This window comes from Physeter macrocephalus, chromosome 9, assembly GCF_002837175.3.
Source record: "Physeter macrocephalus isolate SW-GA chromosome 9, ASM283717v5, whole genome shotgun sequence".
In the NCBI taxonomy this organism is placed as follows: domain Eukaryota; kingdom Metazoa; phylum Chordata; class Mammalia; order Artiodactyla; family Physeteridae; genus Physeter; species Physeter macrocephalus.
In genome coordinates this window covers 24821934-24840923 of record NC_041222.1, presented here as the reverse complement: position 1 = coordinate 24840923, position 18990 = coordinate 24821934, and the positions used below count along the sequence as shown (strand labels likewise).

General features: G+C 43.3%; 2 protein-coding genes across 2 annotated transcripts; one reads left to right on the top strand and one right to left on the bottom strand.

Annotated features, from left to right (window-relative positions):
- Positions 1 to 5502: 5502 nt before the first annotated feature.
- Positions 5503 to 9859, bottom strand: ALG2 (ALG2 alpha-1,3/1,6-mannosyltransferase). The gene is made up of 2 exons (XM_024126545.3): positions 9457 to 9859; positions 5503 to 7004 (listed from the first exon to the last, which is right to left on the bottom strand). The coding sequence occupies exons 1-2, from the start codon at positions 9802 to 9804 to the stop codon at positions 6102 to 6104; spliced, it is 1251 nt and encodes a 416-aa protein (XP_023982313.1). The 5' UTR covers positions 9805 to 9859; the 3' UTR covers positions 5503 to 6101.
- A 100-nt stretch (positions 9860 to 9959) lies between these two features.
- SEC61B (SEC61 translocon subunit beta) lies at positions 9960 to 18700 on the top strand. The gene is made up of 4 exons (XM_007120517.3): positions 9960 to 10269; positions 10467 to 10564; positions 15455 to 15556; positions 18416 to 18700. Exons 1-4 carry the CDS (start codon positions 10267 to 10269, stop codon positions 18501 to 18503), a joined length of 291 nt encoding a protein of 96 aa, XP_007120579.1. The 5' UTR covers positions 9960 to 10266; the 3' UTR covers positions 18504 to 18700.
- Positions 18701 to 18990: the final 290 nt, after the last annotated feature.

Sequence of the window (18990 nt, the reverse complement as noted above, 5' to 3'; positions counted from 1 at the left end):
GCCATGGCTCACGGGCCCAGCCGCTCCGCGGCATGCGGGATCCTCCCAGACCGGGGCGCGAACCCGGTTCCCCTGCATCGGCAGGCGGACGTGCAACCACTGCGCCACCAGGGAAGCCCAGCATTTCATTCCTTTTTATTGCTGAGAAGTATCCCATCATATGAACGTACCACAATTTGTTTATCCATTCACCTGTTGATGGACACTTAGATTTTCAGTTTTTGACTATTAATGGAAAATGCTGCTATGAATATTTGAATAAGTCTTTGTTTAGATATATGTTTCCACTTATTTTAGGCAAAATATCTAGAAGTGGAATTGCTGGGTCGTGTGGTGTCACATTTAATTTTGTAAGAAACTGTCAAACTGTTTTTCAAAGAGTTTATTCCATTTTCCATTCCTATCAGCAACGTGTGAGAATTCCAGGTGCTCCACAGTCTCACCAACATTTTTACTGAGTCTTTCATTTTATGGGTGTGCACTGATATCTCATTGTGGTTTTAATTTGCATTTCTTTAATGACCAGTGATGTTGAACATCTTATCATGTGCTTACTGGCCACTTGTATAGCTTCTGTGAAATGGCCATTCAAATCTCTGCCCATTAAACAATGTGGGTTGTTTGTTCTCTTACTATTGAGTTGTAAAACTTCTTTACATATCCTGGATGCAGGTCTTTACCAGATATATTAAATATTTTCTCCCGGGCTGTGACTTACTTGTTCTTTAATTTTTAAAAAAAAAATCACTGTCCTTTGAAGAGCAGTTTTTAATTTTGATGAAATCAACCTACCAATTTTCCCCTTTATGCTTTGTGCTTTTTGTGTCCTATCAAAGAAATCTGCCTACCCCTGAGGTTGTGGAGATTTTCTTCCATTTTCTTTTCTAGCTTCTGCAGTCTAGCTTTTACGTTTAGGCCTATGATACACTTCAAGTTCATTTTTGTATATAGTGTGACGTAAAGGTTGAGGTTCTTTTTTTTTTTTTTCATACAGATATCCAATTGTTCTAGCACCATTTCTTGAAAAGACTATCTTTTCCCCATTCAATTACCTCGGCACCTTCGGCAAGAATCAACTGCCCACATATGTGCAGATTTATTTTAGAACTCTATTCTGTTGGATTGATCTATTTGTGCATCCTTACTTCAGTACCACACTGTCCTGAATGCTGGGAAACCTGATATTGAGTTACACAATCCACAAATTGAGGGGGAAATACTACTTGTTGGGGTTGCTTAAACATTCTGTCCATCTCCCCATGGTGTGACTTTCCCTGGCGAAGGCAGACTTCCAATGCTACTCTTACTGGGATCCCAACAGACAGGGGCAATTCATCCTGACCTGTGAAAGATGGCCTTTATCCCTAAGAAGCTCATGGCACTCTACAGTTTACACATCAGCTTCACATCCTCTGTCTCACTCATATACTGATTCAGTCCTCTCACTCACTCTCTTCACAACCTCCCTATGGGGTGGGCTACTTAGACCTAATTATACCCATTTTTATAGATAAGGAAACCTAGACTTTAGAATTACCACCATCAGGACACCTTCTCAATAGTTGTGGAGCCCTGAAATTCTAGTTTAAGTAACATAGAAAAGCAAAGGCCGATCTGACTTCATCAACTTAGCAGTCTGCTCTAATTCTGCCTGTAAATTTCTTGGGTGAGTGGCAGGTCACAAAGGTAAGTCACACCTGTGCTACACCTGTGCCCTCCCCCCCCAAAACCCCAACACACACACACACACACACACACATACATATACACACACATACATACACACAACCCCTGAGACTTCTAGGCTATATTTGTCTCAAATGACATCAGTGGCTAGCCTAGTGACAGTGCTTCCTACAAGACAGTTCAGCATTTGCTTGTGGTCCTGTTTCTGGGTCACAAGACCAGTTAACCCTTACTGTGAGCTCCACACAATCCCCAGTCCGCTGGACAAGGACACAGTGCTGGCTCTAGCAGCCCCTTGGCTCGGAGGCAGCGGGGTAAAATCTCTCCCTATCTCCCCTGCCAAGGGTTGCTGTTTAATCAGAGGACAGTTGTCACTGAGAAAGCTCCCCACCCCTCAGCTAGCAGGCAGGAGAACACTGGTGTCTGGGTGGTGGCACCCTCACAGGCTGCTGGGGACAGAGCTGCAGGGGACTGAGGTTAGGAATGAAGCAGTAAGAAGTTCAAAGGAAGTCGCAGGATATAAGGGGTTTTGGACAAAGTAGAGGTGGCGTTGAGGGGCTTCAGAATGAAGTTAGAGGAGGGCTGTAATTGTCCCTCTGTGTGACCTCAGGCAGGTCCCTTTCTCTTTTTGGGCCTGTTTTCCCATCTGTGTAATAGTAAATTAGGTTGCATGATCTCTGGGGTCCTAGTCAGCTCTGAGTCTACTTGATTCTGGGAGTTGGAAATGCAAAGAAAGGAGGTCACAGGACAGTTCGTGATGTTGGCAGAGGTGGACAGAGAAGGGCTGATGGTCATGAACAGGGATGGGGGATGAGCAGAGAGTAGGGCAGTGGAGGGTCCAGGTGCCTCATTTTCTTTATAGAAGGAGAAGGCAGTAAAAGTGAATCTGGCAGACTGGGCCCGTTAGAAGGTGGTGAGGCATTTACTGATGAGGCATCTGTAGTACAACTGAAAGAACTCTTGACTTGGTCCAGGGCTTCCCGGCTGTAAGCCTCAGCTTTTCAACAGTAAGCATAGCTACAATAATTGCCTGGAATGATGCTGTGAAGGGCAAATGATACAACCTGGAAAGGGCTTTGCCAACTCTAAAGACTGTCCAAACAGGACTTCAGTATCATTAGTCATTCGATCCTTTCCAAACAGGAAGAACCGCAATACTGCTCCCTATCAGCTGAGTGAGTGGATGCCTTTTCTAAGTACATGCCTCCAGCCCCACCTCCATCTCGTGTGTGTGTGTGTGTGTGTGTGTGTGTGTGTGTGTGTAGAATCTGAGCTAACTGGTGATCCATGGAAGGCAGTGAAGGGTCAGGGGTTGCATCCATGTGCACAGGTGAGCGAGCCGACACAGGAAACCAGTGACCTCTTTGAAAGAGAGTGCATGGGAAAGAAGCTTCCATCTCCAGCTCACCCATCCTTGGATGGGGGTGGGGACGTGACAGTATTTTCTGGTGTGGATTTTTTTCAAACACCCAACTCTTAAAACCTTTTGAGTAACATCAGCTTGCATTTCTGCTTTGTGCAAGGAAATGACCTTGATAACTCCACTAGGACTTTGAATGACCCAATGTCTGCAACGGTGAGGGCAGGTGGCGTGGCCTCCAAGCTACAATTCTCACGGGGTTGGGATAGGGCAATGGGGTGGGTGTGGCACATCAGCACCTCTTTTAGGGTCAGAGCACTAATTTGAAGACACAAAAGTGTCCTGTCCCACAGCTTTGATGTGACTCAAAGAATGCTATATTTATGTTGAATTTCATAAAGTATTGAAGGACGTGTGATATTTATGATTGTCAAAGGGGAGCTGGCTGAGAAATTCTGGTATGTGCCATCCTGGATGGATCAGGTAATCATGGGTTGAATCCTGGTTCACTCACTTTTCAATTGTGCCCTTGAGCAAGTCTTTCATCTCTCTGAGCTTCTTTGTGCATAAAATGAGAGACAATCATACCCACCTCACAAGACTGCTCAGAAGATGAAAAGGGAAAATGAATAACAACGTCTTTCTAAACCTGAGGACCTGAACAGGTGTGCCTGCAGTGGGGTAGAGGACTTCTGACTGAATACACACACAAGGAGCTTGGTCAGGGTGGAGGCAGACTGAAGAACGGTAAAGTGGTTGGACTTTGGAATCAGAAAGCCTTGAGACGCTGCCCATCCCTCCAGGCTGTGTGACACAGGCAACTGCTTAACCACACTCATCTCGAAAGGGAAGAGTACTGACACCTCATAGAACTGTTAGGATTAAATGAGTTGTCTGATATGTGTCTCATGGCCCACAGTTAAGTGCCAGAAGAATTACTACTGTTAAGGTCCTGGACAGTTCACGTCAGTCTTCCATGCTTCTATTTCCCCTAAATTCACCTTACTTCTGGAAGCTGTGAATACCTCCTATGGGCAAAGCTCCATCCTAGGTCCAAGATGCACCAGAGGCTGGAAGCTCAGGCAGGGCTTTGCATCCTTTCCAGATCTGTGGTCTTGCTGGGACTTCAGACAATGAAGGGAAGTTAAACTTAAGGCCCATGAACCCAGGTAGCCCATTTTGGAAGGATCTGCATAAAAATGGTCAAAGAGGCAAAAGTTTTAGTGCTAGGAATGGGTAAGCGTCAGTTATGGCTCAGCGCGTGACTGAGTCTGTCTGTCCTAAACCCAGTGGTCAGAGCCATCAGGTCTTTCTGGAAAGGCTGCAGTTCCCTGAGAAATACATGCACCAAGCCACAAAAGATGGGATGACCTACTTTACTGGATGGCAAGCTTTCACAATGCCAAAGGAAAGAGAACTCAACTGAACTTTTCATTCCATAAAAGACTCAATAAACCTGACACTCTCATTTTAGTGAACTCCGTACTGGTACAGTCATTTCATTTCATTAAAATGCTCCTGCGAGAATCCAATCTTTTCAAATGTAATGAAATGTTAATGAATACTAAGTCTGACAACATTAAATTTGGTAGTGATTTAAACATTAATAAAATAAAATAAAATAAAATACTCCTGTGGTATAGACTGACGTGATAAATCACAACCTGAAACTTCATGCTCTAAAGAACCCCAAAGAACAATATAGTAGTGCAGCACAAAACCACACGGAACTTCGACAGTAATTTTTGATATCCCTAAATTGTAAAATAGCTAGTATTTATATAGCCCATACTATGTGCCAACTACTATTTTAAGTACTTTACATATATTACGGTAATCCATCACAACCACCCTATGAGGAAAGTACAAGAGTAGTTACTCCACTTTACAGATGAAGAAGCTGAGGCCCAGAGATTAAGCAATTTGCCCAAAGTCACACAGGCTGTTAGGCTCTCAAGTCTGTGCTCTTAGAGTTGATTAATGTGGAACCTTTGGCTAGTGATCTTTGCTATTTCTGAAAATGAATTTAGCTTTAAGGATATGTGGGAAAGTGCTTTATGTTTATTTGTACTTAGGCCAATAGATAAATAATGAACTCTAAGACTGGTCAGTGCCACCAGAAGGTCAGAGAACGTGGAAGGGGAAGGTCACTTCCAGTTCGGGAGCTGGGTAGAGGGTCAAGGAAAGCTTCACAGCAGTGGCATGAGGCAGGCCTTGAAGGATAAAAAGCACTTGTGTTACACTTAGCAGGCGCTTACTTAATAAAACACAAATATTAATGAAGCCAATGACTCAGATAACACTAGGAAACAAACACTAACCAAGATGCACACTGCACACGTGACAATAGCCATTCATTCCAATATCCAGTTTACTCTAGTTTCTGATTCAGGCTTGGCTGTCCACAGTCCTAACACCACCACAATAGATCACAGAGGCCAAAATCTAGTATTTTGTCTCTTCCTATGATAAACATCATTTATTGTCATGTCTGTGTGCAAAAACACAACAAATCATCTTTGTTAAAAAAAAAAAATACAAAGCATTCTTGCTATGGATCCAGGCAAAGGTATGACTAACAAAAATTTCCTAACAGAGGTCACTGAACACTGAGGTGGACTGATTCTGGAAACTACAGTGTCTTCTCATTACACTATGAAGCCAAATTAATCAACTTTGATGACGATACACTTAAAGTGTTAAAACCAAATAAGGCACAATATAACTCAAAATTTATACGTAGAGCAAAAATCTAGAGAACATATAATTAAAATATTCTGCTGAATGTGAAATTGTACCATATTTATAACTTAATCAACACTGGTAAGACTCAGAATTATTACAGCCTAAAAGATATTACTTTTTTCTAAAAAAGCAGACTGGGAGATATGGGGTACAGGAAAGAGATTCAGATTTAAGATTCAAGTATGTTAAAAAAAAAAAAAATCTCTTCTGCCCTAGATACTAGGCTTTTTTTCTTTGGTTTCAAAACTGGGTCAACAATCTACAAATGTGATGTTAATGAATACAGCATAAAGACCTGAAAAAAATCTGATTATACCAGCAGTTTGGTGACATATTGGTAAAGCTGTTCTGTAAATGCTTCAGGGGAAAACTTCTCTTTCACCCTGGCTCTTCCGGCCAGTCCCATTGTGGCCTTTAAGGAAGGTTCATGGATGAACCTTTCTATTGCTTCTGAGAAGTCAACTGGGTCAGGCTCACACAGAAACCCTGTGACGCTGTGGACAATGGACTCCAAGGGCCCGCCTGAATTAACAGCAATGACTGGGCACTGCATGTACATGGCCTCCAAGGGAACGATGCCAAAGTGCTCATTGCTTGGTGTGTAAAGCACACATGTACAGCCGTGGAGGAGTGAGATTTTCTGTTTGTCCGAGCAAGACCGAAGGAAAGTCACATACTGGCCTAGGTCAGACTGCTGGACCATTTTCTTCAACTCCTGGTAGTGTTGTACATTCTCCAGGACTCTCTCATCATAACCACCTGCAATGATCAGATGAACTTTGTCCCAATCTTGGGATGACAATCTTCCACGCAGCTTTACTAGGGCTTCTAGTGCCAAAGTCAGATTTTTCTTCCTTTCATATCTGTTGATGGAGAGGAGTATGAATTTTTTCCCCTTGGGGACTATGTCATCAAGCTTTTCAAGAACAGCTGAATCAAAGCTGGTGATATTCAGAGATGGGTAGAGGACATCGGGGTCTATGTGAGACAGGGACTTGAACGTTGCCTTAAAAATGGCAGCTGTGAACCGGCTGTTGACCAAGATGCAGTCTGCCATGCCTGTGGTGTATTCCTCTACCCAGTCAATTGGGGCCCTGTATAGGCGTTTAATAAAAGAATCTCTCTTGGTGAGAAGCAGATCTGGGAAGTGACAGTAAAACAGGATTTTCTTACGCCGTCTGGCCAGCTTGAACACTGGGATACAGGCAGACACCTAGCCAAAGCAAAAATCAACAGCAGATGAAGTGACTGGTCAACTAAACTTCAACCAAATCAAAGAAGCAGATACCTACCCTGCCTGCTAGTCTGTGGGCCCTTCATGGGCAACGTCTGATTCTGCATTGTGTGCCCCCAGACTCTCACCTGGTACAATGCCTGGTGTACAGAAGGCTGGTAGACAGTTTCTGGATATGTGCTAAATATTTAAAGCTGCAAGTCCAGTGGTTTCCTCTAGAACAGCACTGTCCAATGGAAACAAAAATCTAGTAACTACACTAACAACTTCTTAAAGGTTCAATTAATTTTAATGTATTTTATCTAAAATACTATCACTTCAAAATGTAATGAATACTTAAAAAGTTAATGAGATCTTCTATTCTTTTTTTTTTCACATTAAATCTTTAAAAATCAGATGTGTATTTTACACTTACAGCACATCTCAGTTCAGACTAGCCACATTTCAAGTGCTCAATAGCCACCTATGGCTAGTGGCTACCACACTGGACAGAGCCACTCCAGTATCTTCCTCATCCTAAGGAAGTGAATGAATGAACTATAGTAGTTTAGAGTGTAGGCTCTGGAATCAAGATTGACAGGGTTTGAATTTCAGCTCTCCTAGCTAGCTGTGTGACCATGACCAAGCAATATACCTCTCTCTCTCTGGGCCTCAGTTTCTTCTTCTGTAAACTGGTGACAATTCCAGTTTAAAAAAAAACCCATATAGTTTTTGTCATTATTAAATGCACTCATGCATGTAAAACGTGTAAGAATTTAGCACACACTATGTGCTCAGTATTTATTGAAATGTTAACCAGAATCATTACTAGAGACTTTCCTGTTGGGTAATCTTTACAAGTCAATCTCCGGCTCACTTAACACCTGAAAAAGGTGAGCTTTAGGGATATTGAGGGATTTATCCAAAGCTACTTAGAAAATAGTTGATATGGAACTTGAATCCAGGTCTCCCACTTCCAAGCTCGGTTTTTTCTCTATCCACTACAGTCTCAGCTGCCTCATGCTTACTGACTAATTTTACACATGCAGGATATTTGGTAAATGCCCACGTTTCTCAAAAAGAAATAGCTTGTACACAAGCAAGGATGATCAAAAGTAACTCAGAAGTAATAATTAAAGAAATACAAATACAAACGTGATGCCATTTCCACCTATTAGTTTGGCAAAGATTAAAATGCTGATAACATCCAATGTGCACAAAAGCATGGAGTAACAGCCTCTATCACTGTGGGAGAGTAGAATGACAGAACCTCTTTGGAAGGCAAATTTGGCAAAAGCTATTGACATTTAAGATGTACAACTCTTTGACCTACCAATTTTGACCTACCAATTTTATTTCTATGAATTTCAAAGGCCATGCTTGCAGAAGTACAAAAAAAAAAAGCATAAAGATGTTCATTACAAAACTGATCTATTCACAAAAAACTGGTCACACTGATACTGTCCTTTAGCAGAAAAATGTATAAATTATGGTACAGTCTAACAAAAGCAAATTTTCCAGCCACTATGAAGAATGAAGTGAATCTCTAATATTGATATGTAAGGATGTCCCAAGTAAAAATTTTTGGTGAAAAAGAGCAAGCTGTCCAATAGTAGGTGTGTCATAATCCTAATTATTACAAATAAGATGTGTCTATGAACAGACATCATATGCTGGTATAGCCACAGACAATTTCTGAAAGCATACAGAAGAAACTGTTAACAGTGGCTGTCTTTAAGGAGTGGAACTGGAATGGGGCTTTTACATTCTAGTCTTTCTTATTATTTGAATTTTTAGTCCTGAGTAGGTGTTACTTTTTAAAATAAATATTTTTTGGGAAAAAAAACCAAAACACAGAAAGAGTCTAGAATAGCTAGAGCCCAGATCCAGGTGGACATTATCTACCAAGGTGAAGAGCCTGGACTTTTCTCCAAAGACTAATGGGGAGCCATGTTAAAGTTTTAATAGGGACATGACATGTGTAGCTTAGGGTTTTATTAAACACATGACACTGCTGAGGAGGGAAGTGGCCTGACAGCAAATGCTACAGTGGCATGCATGTGGCGTGGAACTAGTGTCAAAAGGAATAATGAAAAACAGGGAAGACATACAAAACATGACTGAAGGCTGACTTCTAATGCCTGCGTTTCTTAGAGAGAGCACCAAGGCCCATATGCTTCAGAAGCTCCCGATGATCCAGTGAAGATGCAGATTTCGGGGCCCCACCTCACGGGCCCAGGATGAAAACACCTGAGGGTGGGGCCAGGCAATCTGCCACTTTAACGGGTCCACACTAAAGTTTGAGAACCACAGTCTCACTCCCACTTTGATATCTCCAGATCAGTTCCGATCTTTCCGAACCACACACACGGAGAGGTCAGCAGAGGTCATGCGGCGCGCCCTCCGTAGTGAGAAAAAGAGGGGTGGCGAGGGCCGGTCGTGGCCACCTCACCTGGTCGCACACTACCACGTCGAACTCCTCGTCGCCAAGGAACAGCACGTACAGAGCCAGGAAGATCATGCGCACGTAGGCGCAGATCGCGGCGCCGCGGCCGCCCCAGCCCAGGCTGCGAGGCAGCCAGTCCCCGGCGCAGCGCACCGGCAGCTCGCGGCTCTCCGCGAAGCAGTGGCCGGGGTCGTAGTGCGCCGTCCAGATCTTCACGCTACATCTGCGCGCCCGCAGCGCCAGCGCTGCGTCCACAACCAGCCGCTCGGCGCCGCCCACACCCAGGTCAGGGTGCAGAAACAGCACGGACGGTTTAGGACCCAGGTCCTCATCTTGGCCCTGCTCCTCCGCCATAGCCCGGGAGCCGCACCTTCACCTCGCACGCTTAAGGGCTTCCGCGCATGCTCCTTTCTCCAGCTTCCCAGCTGGCCCTAGACGGGGACCGACCACGCCCCGCGGCGCGTGCGTCGGTTAGGTCACGTCAGCGTGAATCTGTGGGTGCCTAGTAACTGCCGGAGGAAATTTCTTGTCTCACCATGGCTAGATCCTCCCATTGGTTGAGACTGGACTCTAGGAAGGACGCTGTGATGCAAAGGAAAAAACACATGAGGTCTGTAATTCCCATACAGCAGCTCACAGAGTCTCCTCTTGCAAAATTCCTACGGTCATATCGTAGGACAGCCCAGGCGTCCCTGGAGTCAGCGAGGACCCTGCCAGCAGGTCTGGGGGCGGGACCTGAGACAGTTCCTCCGGCCGCCGGGCTCCACCGCTTCTCCGCTGTCCACTTCAGCTTCCTGCCACCCTCCTGTCTGCAGCATGGTTTGTGACCCCAGCCGTCCCTCCTTGTCACGGCTTCTCCCAGGCGCCGAGATTCCTGCCTTACGCTTTGTCCTGCTTCCGCGGCTCCCTTGTTTTCCCCAGCCCCCCGTGCATGTCCCGGTCTCGGCCGTCAGAGCCTGGGGTCTGGGGGCCGGCCTTCGGCGCTCACCAGTCTCTCTCCTTGTCTCCCTCTACAGCCTGGTCCGACGCCCAGTGGCACTAACGTGGGCTCCTCAGGGCGCTCTCCCAGCAAAGCAGTGGCCGCCCGGGCGGCGGGATCCACAGTCCGGCAGAGGTAAGGATCCTGCGACCCTCTCGGCTGTGGGCTCCGAAGGACAGGGCCCAAGAATTCGTTGGGCCTGAGAAGGAGATCCCGGGATATTAAGATTCATAAGGGCAAAACGAGCTGCCTGTGATGTGGCCGTAGGGGTAGTTAAAGACTTCTTGGTCTTTTGCGTTTCGAGAGGGAAGCGATATTTTCTTCGCATTGTTCAGCCTTGAGTACCACTCTTGAAAAAGGAAAGTTAAACTGGAGTAAGGTCATAGACAACATTGAGAAAACCGACGTCATTAAACTGGTGTCTTTAGACCTGAGCTCTCCACTCAATTTCTATCTGGAAGTCCCATACACACTCGGTCTCACATGACTCGTCTAATGCGCAGCTCAGTCTTTCCTTTCACCTCAGCTCCCACCCCCAATTATATCTCCCTACGTCCATAAAGCACTGTTGTAAACTCGTTCACCCAAAGCCAGAACTTCAGCGTCATCTTGGATTCTTTTAATGCTGTCTTTATCCAGTACGTTTATATTGTACATGAAGAACTTCTCATCCGTTCTTACTTCTCCATTTCTACTGCCTCAGTTTAACCCTCAGTTTCTCACATCTAGAGAATTTTCTACCTAACTCGCCTCCTCTCCAGATCATTTTCACTCTAATGCATCTTCTGCTCTGATTCTGGCACACTGCTGGTTAGTTTCTTGTTGCTGAACTTAAACACAGTGGGAAGGGGGAGAGGGTTACCAGAGCTCTTGGTGGTGGGTTTTTTTTTTTTCCCCCAGCCTAATCGCTTTTCTTCTTTCTCCTGTGATCCAGCAACAGTGAGCTTATTATTGTTTTCTGAACTCACTAGACACCCCCACCCCCCTGGCCATTTGTGTATATTCTCCAAGACTAGGCTCAGGGGTTATTTCCACTTGAGGCCTTCCCTGACTCCAAAGGCAACAGCAGCTACTAGTCTTCTCTTTTACTCCCAAGCATTTTGTTCATACCCTTCTAATAGCATTTATGTTTCCACGTTTATCTCCTTCATTAGATTTGACAAAAACTGCCCATCAGCTCTATCCTACCATAAGGCTGACATGATAAATAATGAGTGAGGGAAGGAATCAAGCCACCCTTAATCTTGGGATTTTTCTGAAGGAACCAGTGGGGGTTTTATCTAGAGAGGAAAAGACCTTGAAGAGATACACGAAAACTATTCTCAAGGATGTGAAGAGGGATGAGACTTCTCTTGTTGGCTACAGTAGGTAAATCTAAAACTGATGATTTGAACTTACATGAGACAGATTTCATCTTAGAGCAAAAAAAATTCCAGTAGAACTGGGAGAAATGCTAAGATGACCCTGAATGATTGTGAGTTCCCTGTCATCAAGATGTTCTAGGTAAGGCTGGGATGGACCAGCTGGAAAGTGTGTCAGGCTGTGGTGTAGGTTATTTGGGCTTGGGGTGCTGTCTTGTTCCCACCCTGGATTTCAAAGATTCTTTGTGCTGGAATGGAAAACCTGTCCTGTCGGTACAGTTCCTTGGGGAGTGGGTCTAGTTAAGGAGAATTGGTAACACTGTGGCAGAGAAGTTTGGCCCTCTGAAAACTCTTAAAAAAAAGAGAAATCATGTGTTTATCAAATAAATGAAATAACAATTTACTTAATAAATAAAATTGAAATAACTGCTGCACAAGTGAAATGGAGAAACAAACATTTGAGGACAGATGCAGCTTATCAAGTTGGGGATGTTGATGTCGTCTTTTAGAATTTACTACCGCTGGGGCCAGTGTAACTCAACAGACCATGGTTGTATATACTGAGAGACCCTACAGAGTTCCCTTCTAGAATCTTGGCACTCTTCTCAGTGTTACTTCATGAGTGTAATGTAATAGGTATTGACTGTTCAAGAATATATTCCCTCTTTGTGAGTCTGTAAGAAAAAGTGGAAGCTAACAGTTAATAATAGTGCTGTGGATTATGTAGTCCACAGATATGCATTCTGTCTCCATGTTCAATGAGGTAATAGAAGTAGAACCTTGAGAAGTAACTGTATGGGATTTAAGGTCAGGCCAGGGTTGGAGTCCTTGCTCTGTTACTACAGTATAAGAGGAAGTTGCTAGGATGAAAAGGAGCAATAACACATTGTAAACTGTAAAGCCTTAAAATGCTGCAGTGTTCAGGATTTTTTTTTTGAATTTCTTTTTATATAGCAGGTTCTTATTAGTTATCTGTTTTATACGTATTAGTGTATACATGTCAATCCCAATCTCCCAGTTCATCACACACACATCCCCACGCTTTCCCCCCTTGGTGTCCGTACGTTTGTTCTCTACATCTGTGTCTCTATTTCTGCCTTGCAGACTGGCTCATCTGCACCATTTTTCTAGATTCCACATATATGTATTAGTATACGATATTTGTTTTTCTCTTTCTGACTTCACTCTGTATGACAGTCTCTAGTGTTCAGGATTAATGGGAATCAGGCACAGTAAGGTGATGGACTAGCTGGGGTATTAAGGAAGTCATCAAATAGTTATTGAGGGTACATGCCAGGCACTGTTCCAGTCATGAGGCTGTATCTGTGGACAAGCTAGTCAGGGTTTGACCTCATGAACCTTATATTCCGATGTAAGAGACCATAAACAAGGCAAATAAATAGATAATTTCAGGCAGTAAGGCCAAGAAGAAAAATAAAGTTGTGTGGAGACTAGAGGGTGGGTGAGGATAAGGTGTTCAGAGTAAGTGACAGGTGAGTAGAGACCTAAAAGAGACAAGGGAGCAAATTATGCAATGGTCTGGGGAGGAATAGGCTTCCTAGACAAGAGGAATAATTAAGTGTAAAGACTCTGAGGTGGGAATGAGCTTGGCTTCTTTGAGGAACAGCCAGAAGACCACCATGTTAGAACAAAGTATGTTAAAGGTTGGTTATGAAAACCATTGCGTTAGGGTATAGGAGGAGGGAGGCAGTTACACAGTGGCCAGAAAGAAAGGGTAAAATAGACCCCAAAAAGGAATTTAGGAGATTAAAATGGTCTTTGTTAATTCTACCTAGCTTCCCAGTAGGGGGGATGGGAGGTATTTTGAGTACATTTTTGGTATTTCTAGGTACCCTGAATCCTCTGCTATGTCCGTGTGCCAGCAGATGTAAGAAATCTTCAAAGAGCACAGACTGATTCCTTGGGGGCTCCTGGAGATTTTGAAGACAGGAACTGGAGTTGGGTGGGTGTGGGAATAGTAGAAAGTACCTGGGTCCTAGTGTTGGCTCAGCCGATGACTTATGTCCACACTGGGTTTATCATCTAGCTCAAGTTCCTTTTTATGAACGAGGAAAATTTCACGTACCTACTCCACCAATTAGATGATGTGTATCTGTGTGTGAAAGCTCTTGTAAGTGTATGAATTATACTCTGTAAATCCCTGTACAGTTTACAATCAGTTTTCCCATAGAAACAGTCATACAGATGGAGTTAGAAGTTCCCAGGTGACCATGTAGCCCATAATTAATGTGTCTGAAATGTAATCTTTTTAGTACAGTACGTCGAAATCATCGTTTGACACTAATTGTTTTTAGATTTCTAGCATGAACACAGCTCTTTTTGCTGGAGCCCACACTGGAACCGGGACTCCACTCTCCCACTCCATGCAGCAGGGCAAGCTCCCTGAGCTCTAGACCAGTGCTTCTTGCATTCAGAGTGTGGAATAAAATCTGTGGTAGGGTGAGGTGGGGATTAGGAACCAGAGTTGGGAGGCAAGAAGCAATGGTGGGGATAGGGTATTTACTTTTGGTTTCTCCCTGTATCCCCGTCTTTTTTCAAAAATCCAGAACCAGCAGTCCACGGATAACTGGAACGGGATTTTGAGGGACGGTGTGTTGGGATTTGGTTAATGGCGAGGTGTGGTGATGGGACAGGGCTTTCTCTCTCTCTTCCTTTCCCCTTCCCTAGAATTTCTGAGTTGGTGAAAAATGGGCTGAAGAAGGTTTCTTCTGACCTGTCTCACACTTAGTACTTATTTTTACGCGGTACCAGTTTCGCACTGAGGGGAGAAGAGAAGTGCGATTGGAGGAGTGCTGTGTGCGAGAACAGCCGTTGGGGAGGGTTTCCTAGTGACCGAGGAGAGGAGGGAAAGGATTCCCTGGCTTCCTTCCTGGTCAGGGGCATTAGTGCTGTTCGCTGCTTCTGTGCGCCAGGGCTGCCTGCACCACACAGCTCACTTCACAAGCCTTGATCCCCTCGTGAGGGACAAGTTCTGGTTGGGTGTTTCCTGCATTATTTCACGTCCTACCTCTGTCCAAGATCTATAGTCAGTATATCAAAATGGTGAAAACAGATTGCAAAATAATTTTTCATAAAATATATACTCTGTTTTGAGACTTGGATTACAATTACAACTTATGTTTTTTGTCTTTTTTGTAGAAAATACAGTAATTTTAAAACATTTTAAGGTAATCATTTAAAAATCAGGTAATATGGATTCAGGGTGTTTTTAAGCAGGAGTTCTTTTACTTGACTTCACAAAAATACATGTGAAGTGAAACTGAAGTGCATTGTCCAAATGAGGTGCCCATATGTGTGAGCAAGTGGATGGGCTCAAGTCAGAACTGGGTCTACAGCCGAGCGTGGCTGCCTGCTGGCTCTGTGGTCTTCGGCACTTTGCCTAATCTTTTATGAGCCTCATTTTCCTCATTTATAAAATGGAGATGGTAACTACGTTTCTGGGTTATTGTATGCATCAGTGTATGGCGGGTACTCAGATCTTAGTGGTTATGATCAGTGGAGTAAAAGCAAGCAACGGCAAGGAGGTATTAGCAAAGAAAAAGTTCATCTTTTGGTTCTTTACCAGTGTAATGGTAGCATATGTTATAATGCTCTGATAAGGGTTTCCAAGAAAATGCCATTTGTAACGTTTTTTCTCTCACAGGAAAAATGCCAGCTGCGGAACTAGGAGTGCAGGCCGCACGACCTCAGCAGGCACTGGGGGGATGTGGCGATTCTATACAGAAGATTCACCGGGGCTCAAAGTGTAAGTCCTGGGAGCAGACCTTGTGTTTCTGTCCAGAATCACAGAGCCCTTTGGCAGCACTCTGTCTCTGCCACCAGTGGTGTTTGCTTTGATGAGATTTGTAATACACAGCAGCTTCCTTTGTGCCAGGTGGGCGGGGTTTGGTTTGTCCATATAGCAGCCAATTAGTTTAGGGCCTGGAATGACATCTGTTCATGGTTTGAGTGAAAGCAAGGGAACGTCTTCATATAGCTCTGTCAGAATAAATGATGGGAATAGAGAGAACTGGAGGGAAAATGGTTTAATTAGGTGAAATTGCTCTTCATTTGGTGTTCTTGTCCCACTCTGAGAAATAGAGGAGTAACCATTTGAATAGGAGCTAGGTGATTTTTCAAAGCTCTCCTGGAGGCATAAGCTGATATTATTGCAGTCTAATGGGAGTTTCTGCATTAGGCTGTGTTACCAAAAGTTCTTTGGCCTCCTTGCCGTTGGTGGGTGGTGACTGGACCCCTATCACTTCCCAAGTTCTAGGCCTGGGAATGCTCATTAGGTGATGGGATATGGGCATCTGGGGGAACCCCTGTCCCCACACCTCACCTCGCTTTCTGGTACTGTGAAACCTAATCCCACAGCTTTCTGACCAGGTAGGCTCCAGGACACCACTGCTTACAGCTGTTTCCTGACTGAATCCGGTGGATGAGGAATTGGAATAATGACAGCAGCTCTCATTTGTATAGCACCTCAGGTTCAGAAGCTCAGATTCAGAGAGGCAAAGCTACTTGTCAAAGACAAACAGCTAGCAAGAACTGGAACCACATATTCTGGGACTGTTAAATTCCATGCTCTTTCCATTCTGCCTGTTTGGTTACAGAGACAAAATCAGATTTATTTGGATTAGTTTAATTAACTTGACCAGTAGCTTGACTTAGATCACAAATTTAATTTAGAAAGACTTCCCTAGAATTCTTGACGTTTTGTTTTATTTATTGATTTTTTTTCCCCCCCTGTTATGACGAAGACTTACAATGTGAGAATGTATTTCAGGAAGTAATTCTTGGGGTTGGGGATGTGTGAGTTGGCAGCGTTTTGGTCCTTGTTAGAGGTAATTTTTCTGAGTATTTCAGAGACAAATTTTGAAGCCCCTTGCTCTTCAGGGTATCCAGGGGACAACATTTTAAACCCTTATCTAGGTGGTGAAACAACTGTTCTCTTGTGGTTGAATCTGGCTTGTTCTTGCTTTGGGCTATTGTGTAGCCAGGCTTGCTTGCTGCTGTTGTGAGTCCTAGGAATCGATAGAAGCTATTCCTTTGCAGTGTCATAAACCACAGTCTCATCATACCAGAGAGAGGTTTTTGGTGAAAGGACATAGTTGGGAAATTGTATCCTCAAATCCACATCTTGGAGCAGTCAGGTACCATCTTGGAGCTTGCTGTTGGCTCTTCTTGGGAGTTAGAATTTTTTTTCAGGTTGATAATAGTAGCATTTCCTGAGAGCTTACTAGAAGCCTACACCTTGTGTGTGTTAATATATTTAATATCTCAGCAACCCTATGAGAGAGGTGCTGTGATTATCCCCACTTTACAGATGAGGAAAATGATGTTTGGAGAAGGTGAGCCACAGGGCCACAGTCATAGCTTGTGAGGGACAGAGTTGGTTTCCAGACTCCAGCTCTTGGACTCTAAGCACTGCACTCTCAGCTTTATGCTTTATGGCTGATGTTACCTAACGGTGCTTTAAAGTAAGGCAGTATGATCCAGTGCATTGTGATGATGATCTCTTCCTAGGTACTTATAAGTAAGTTTGTTTACTCCCACAATTGGACAAATTTTGGAAGAACAAAATAGTGTAGCAAGGACTTGGATTTCCGTGCATTGATTATTGTCCACTAGTGGACTGTTGTTACCTCCTGCTCCGCTGGGTTACTCTACTGCCCTAATTATAAAGATTCCTGGGGTCTTTTCCTGTGTCCACCCCCAGGTGTATCTGGGAGGTGAAGTGACATCTTGAATTCTCCAAAACTGTTGCTGGCAAGAGGAGTCAAAAAGACGAGGCCTTTGACTGACATTAGCATTGACAGGTTGCATAAAATCAAGGAGTTCTAACTTTAAGAAACCCATGTACTAATTCTCAACCTGGAAAGCACTTGATTTAGGGAAGGGCTGATGAGTAAAATCTACTTCCTTTCTACAGTAAACTAAATATAAATCAGACTTAATTAATGTTGCCTAGAATGTTTGCTCCCCTAAATATGGGAACCTTAAAGCAGTAAAATGAGCACTATGTGTAGAATCAGAAAACCTGAGTTCAGATCCCTCCTTTCCATTCTGGCTCTGTGTTCTTAGGCTCTGTGTTCTTATTTCATAAGGTTAATATTTGTTTTGCCTGTGTCTTGAGTTTGTTAATCATATATTTGAAAATGCTTCATAACTTATAATGGGATATTCATCTTTTGTTATGCCTAGTTCATTGTAGTTAGATGATGAAGGTTGTCTTTAAATATTAATTTGAAATAATAGTTTGGTAATTGGATCATTTGCACTTACAGAGTTTGGGAAATTTTTAAAATTACTTTTTATTATGGAGAATATCAGATGCACGAAATTAAAGAGACTAGTGTCTCTAAGACTTTAGATCCTTTTTTGTATATATTTTAGTATGTTTCATTAAAAGATGAGGATTCCTCCTTTCTAAATCACTGCAATGGTGTCACCCTCAAAATATCCACAGTAATAATTTTTGGAATATTTTAAAATGATGTAAGTAATATTCTTCTATGGATCTTAGGTGCTTTCCCCTCCCTTTTCCCGTAGGCAGTCTTTAATATTACAAATATAATAATGTATTATTACTGAAACTAAGCCTGCCTTTTCTTATTTCCAGTGGCCCTGTTCCAGTATTGGTTATGAGTCTTCTGTTCATCGCTTCTGTATTTATGTTGCACATTTGGGGCAAGTACACTCGTTCATAGATTCGGCTACATCCATCTGTCTGTCATCTGAAGAAGAAAGGAAAAAAACCCAACATATCTTGGACCAAAAGCATAGTGATTTTCTGTTCATGAGAAAGAAATTTTCTGTAAGCTTACTGTTTTACAGGGAACTTAATGCAAATTGATTTTAAGGAATCATTTTTTTTTTCCTGTGGCTAATAAACTTTTAAATTCATATACCAAATCTCATTGCTTATGCCTGGCTGCTAGGGCCCTTAGTCTCTCTGCCTTTAGATTTACAAGTAAATATGTAGAAAGCGTTTTGTGGAGATTGTTTTTTTTGGTTGGATTGACAGTTTCTTATATGACCATGTAGGCATTCAAATGCACGATACTGTCAGTGGCCCTGGCTTGTTTTCTTCTAGATATCTCTGTCTTGGTCATTGTTATTTTGGGTGTTCTGTGGTTTTCAGGAGTGTGCCTATGACTCCCATCAGGCAGATCTGTGTTCAAAGGCAGCTGGTAC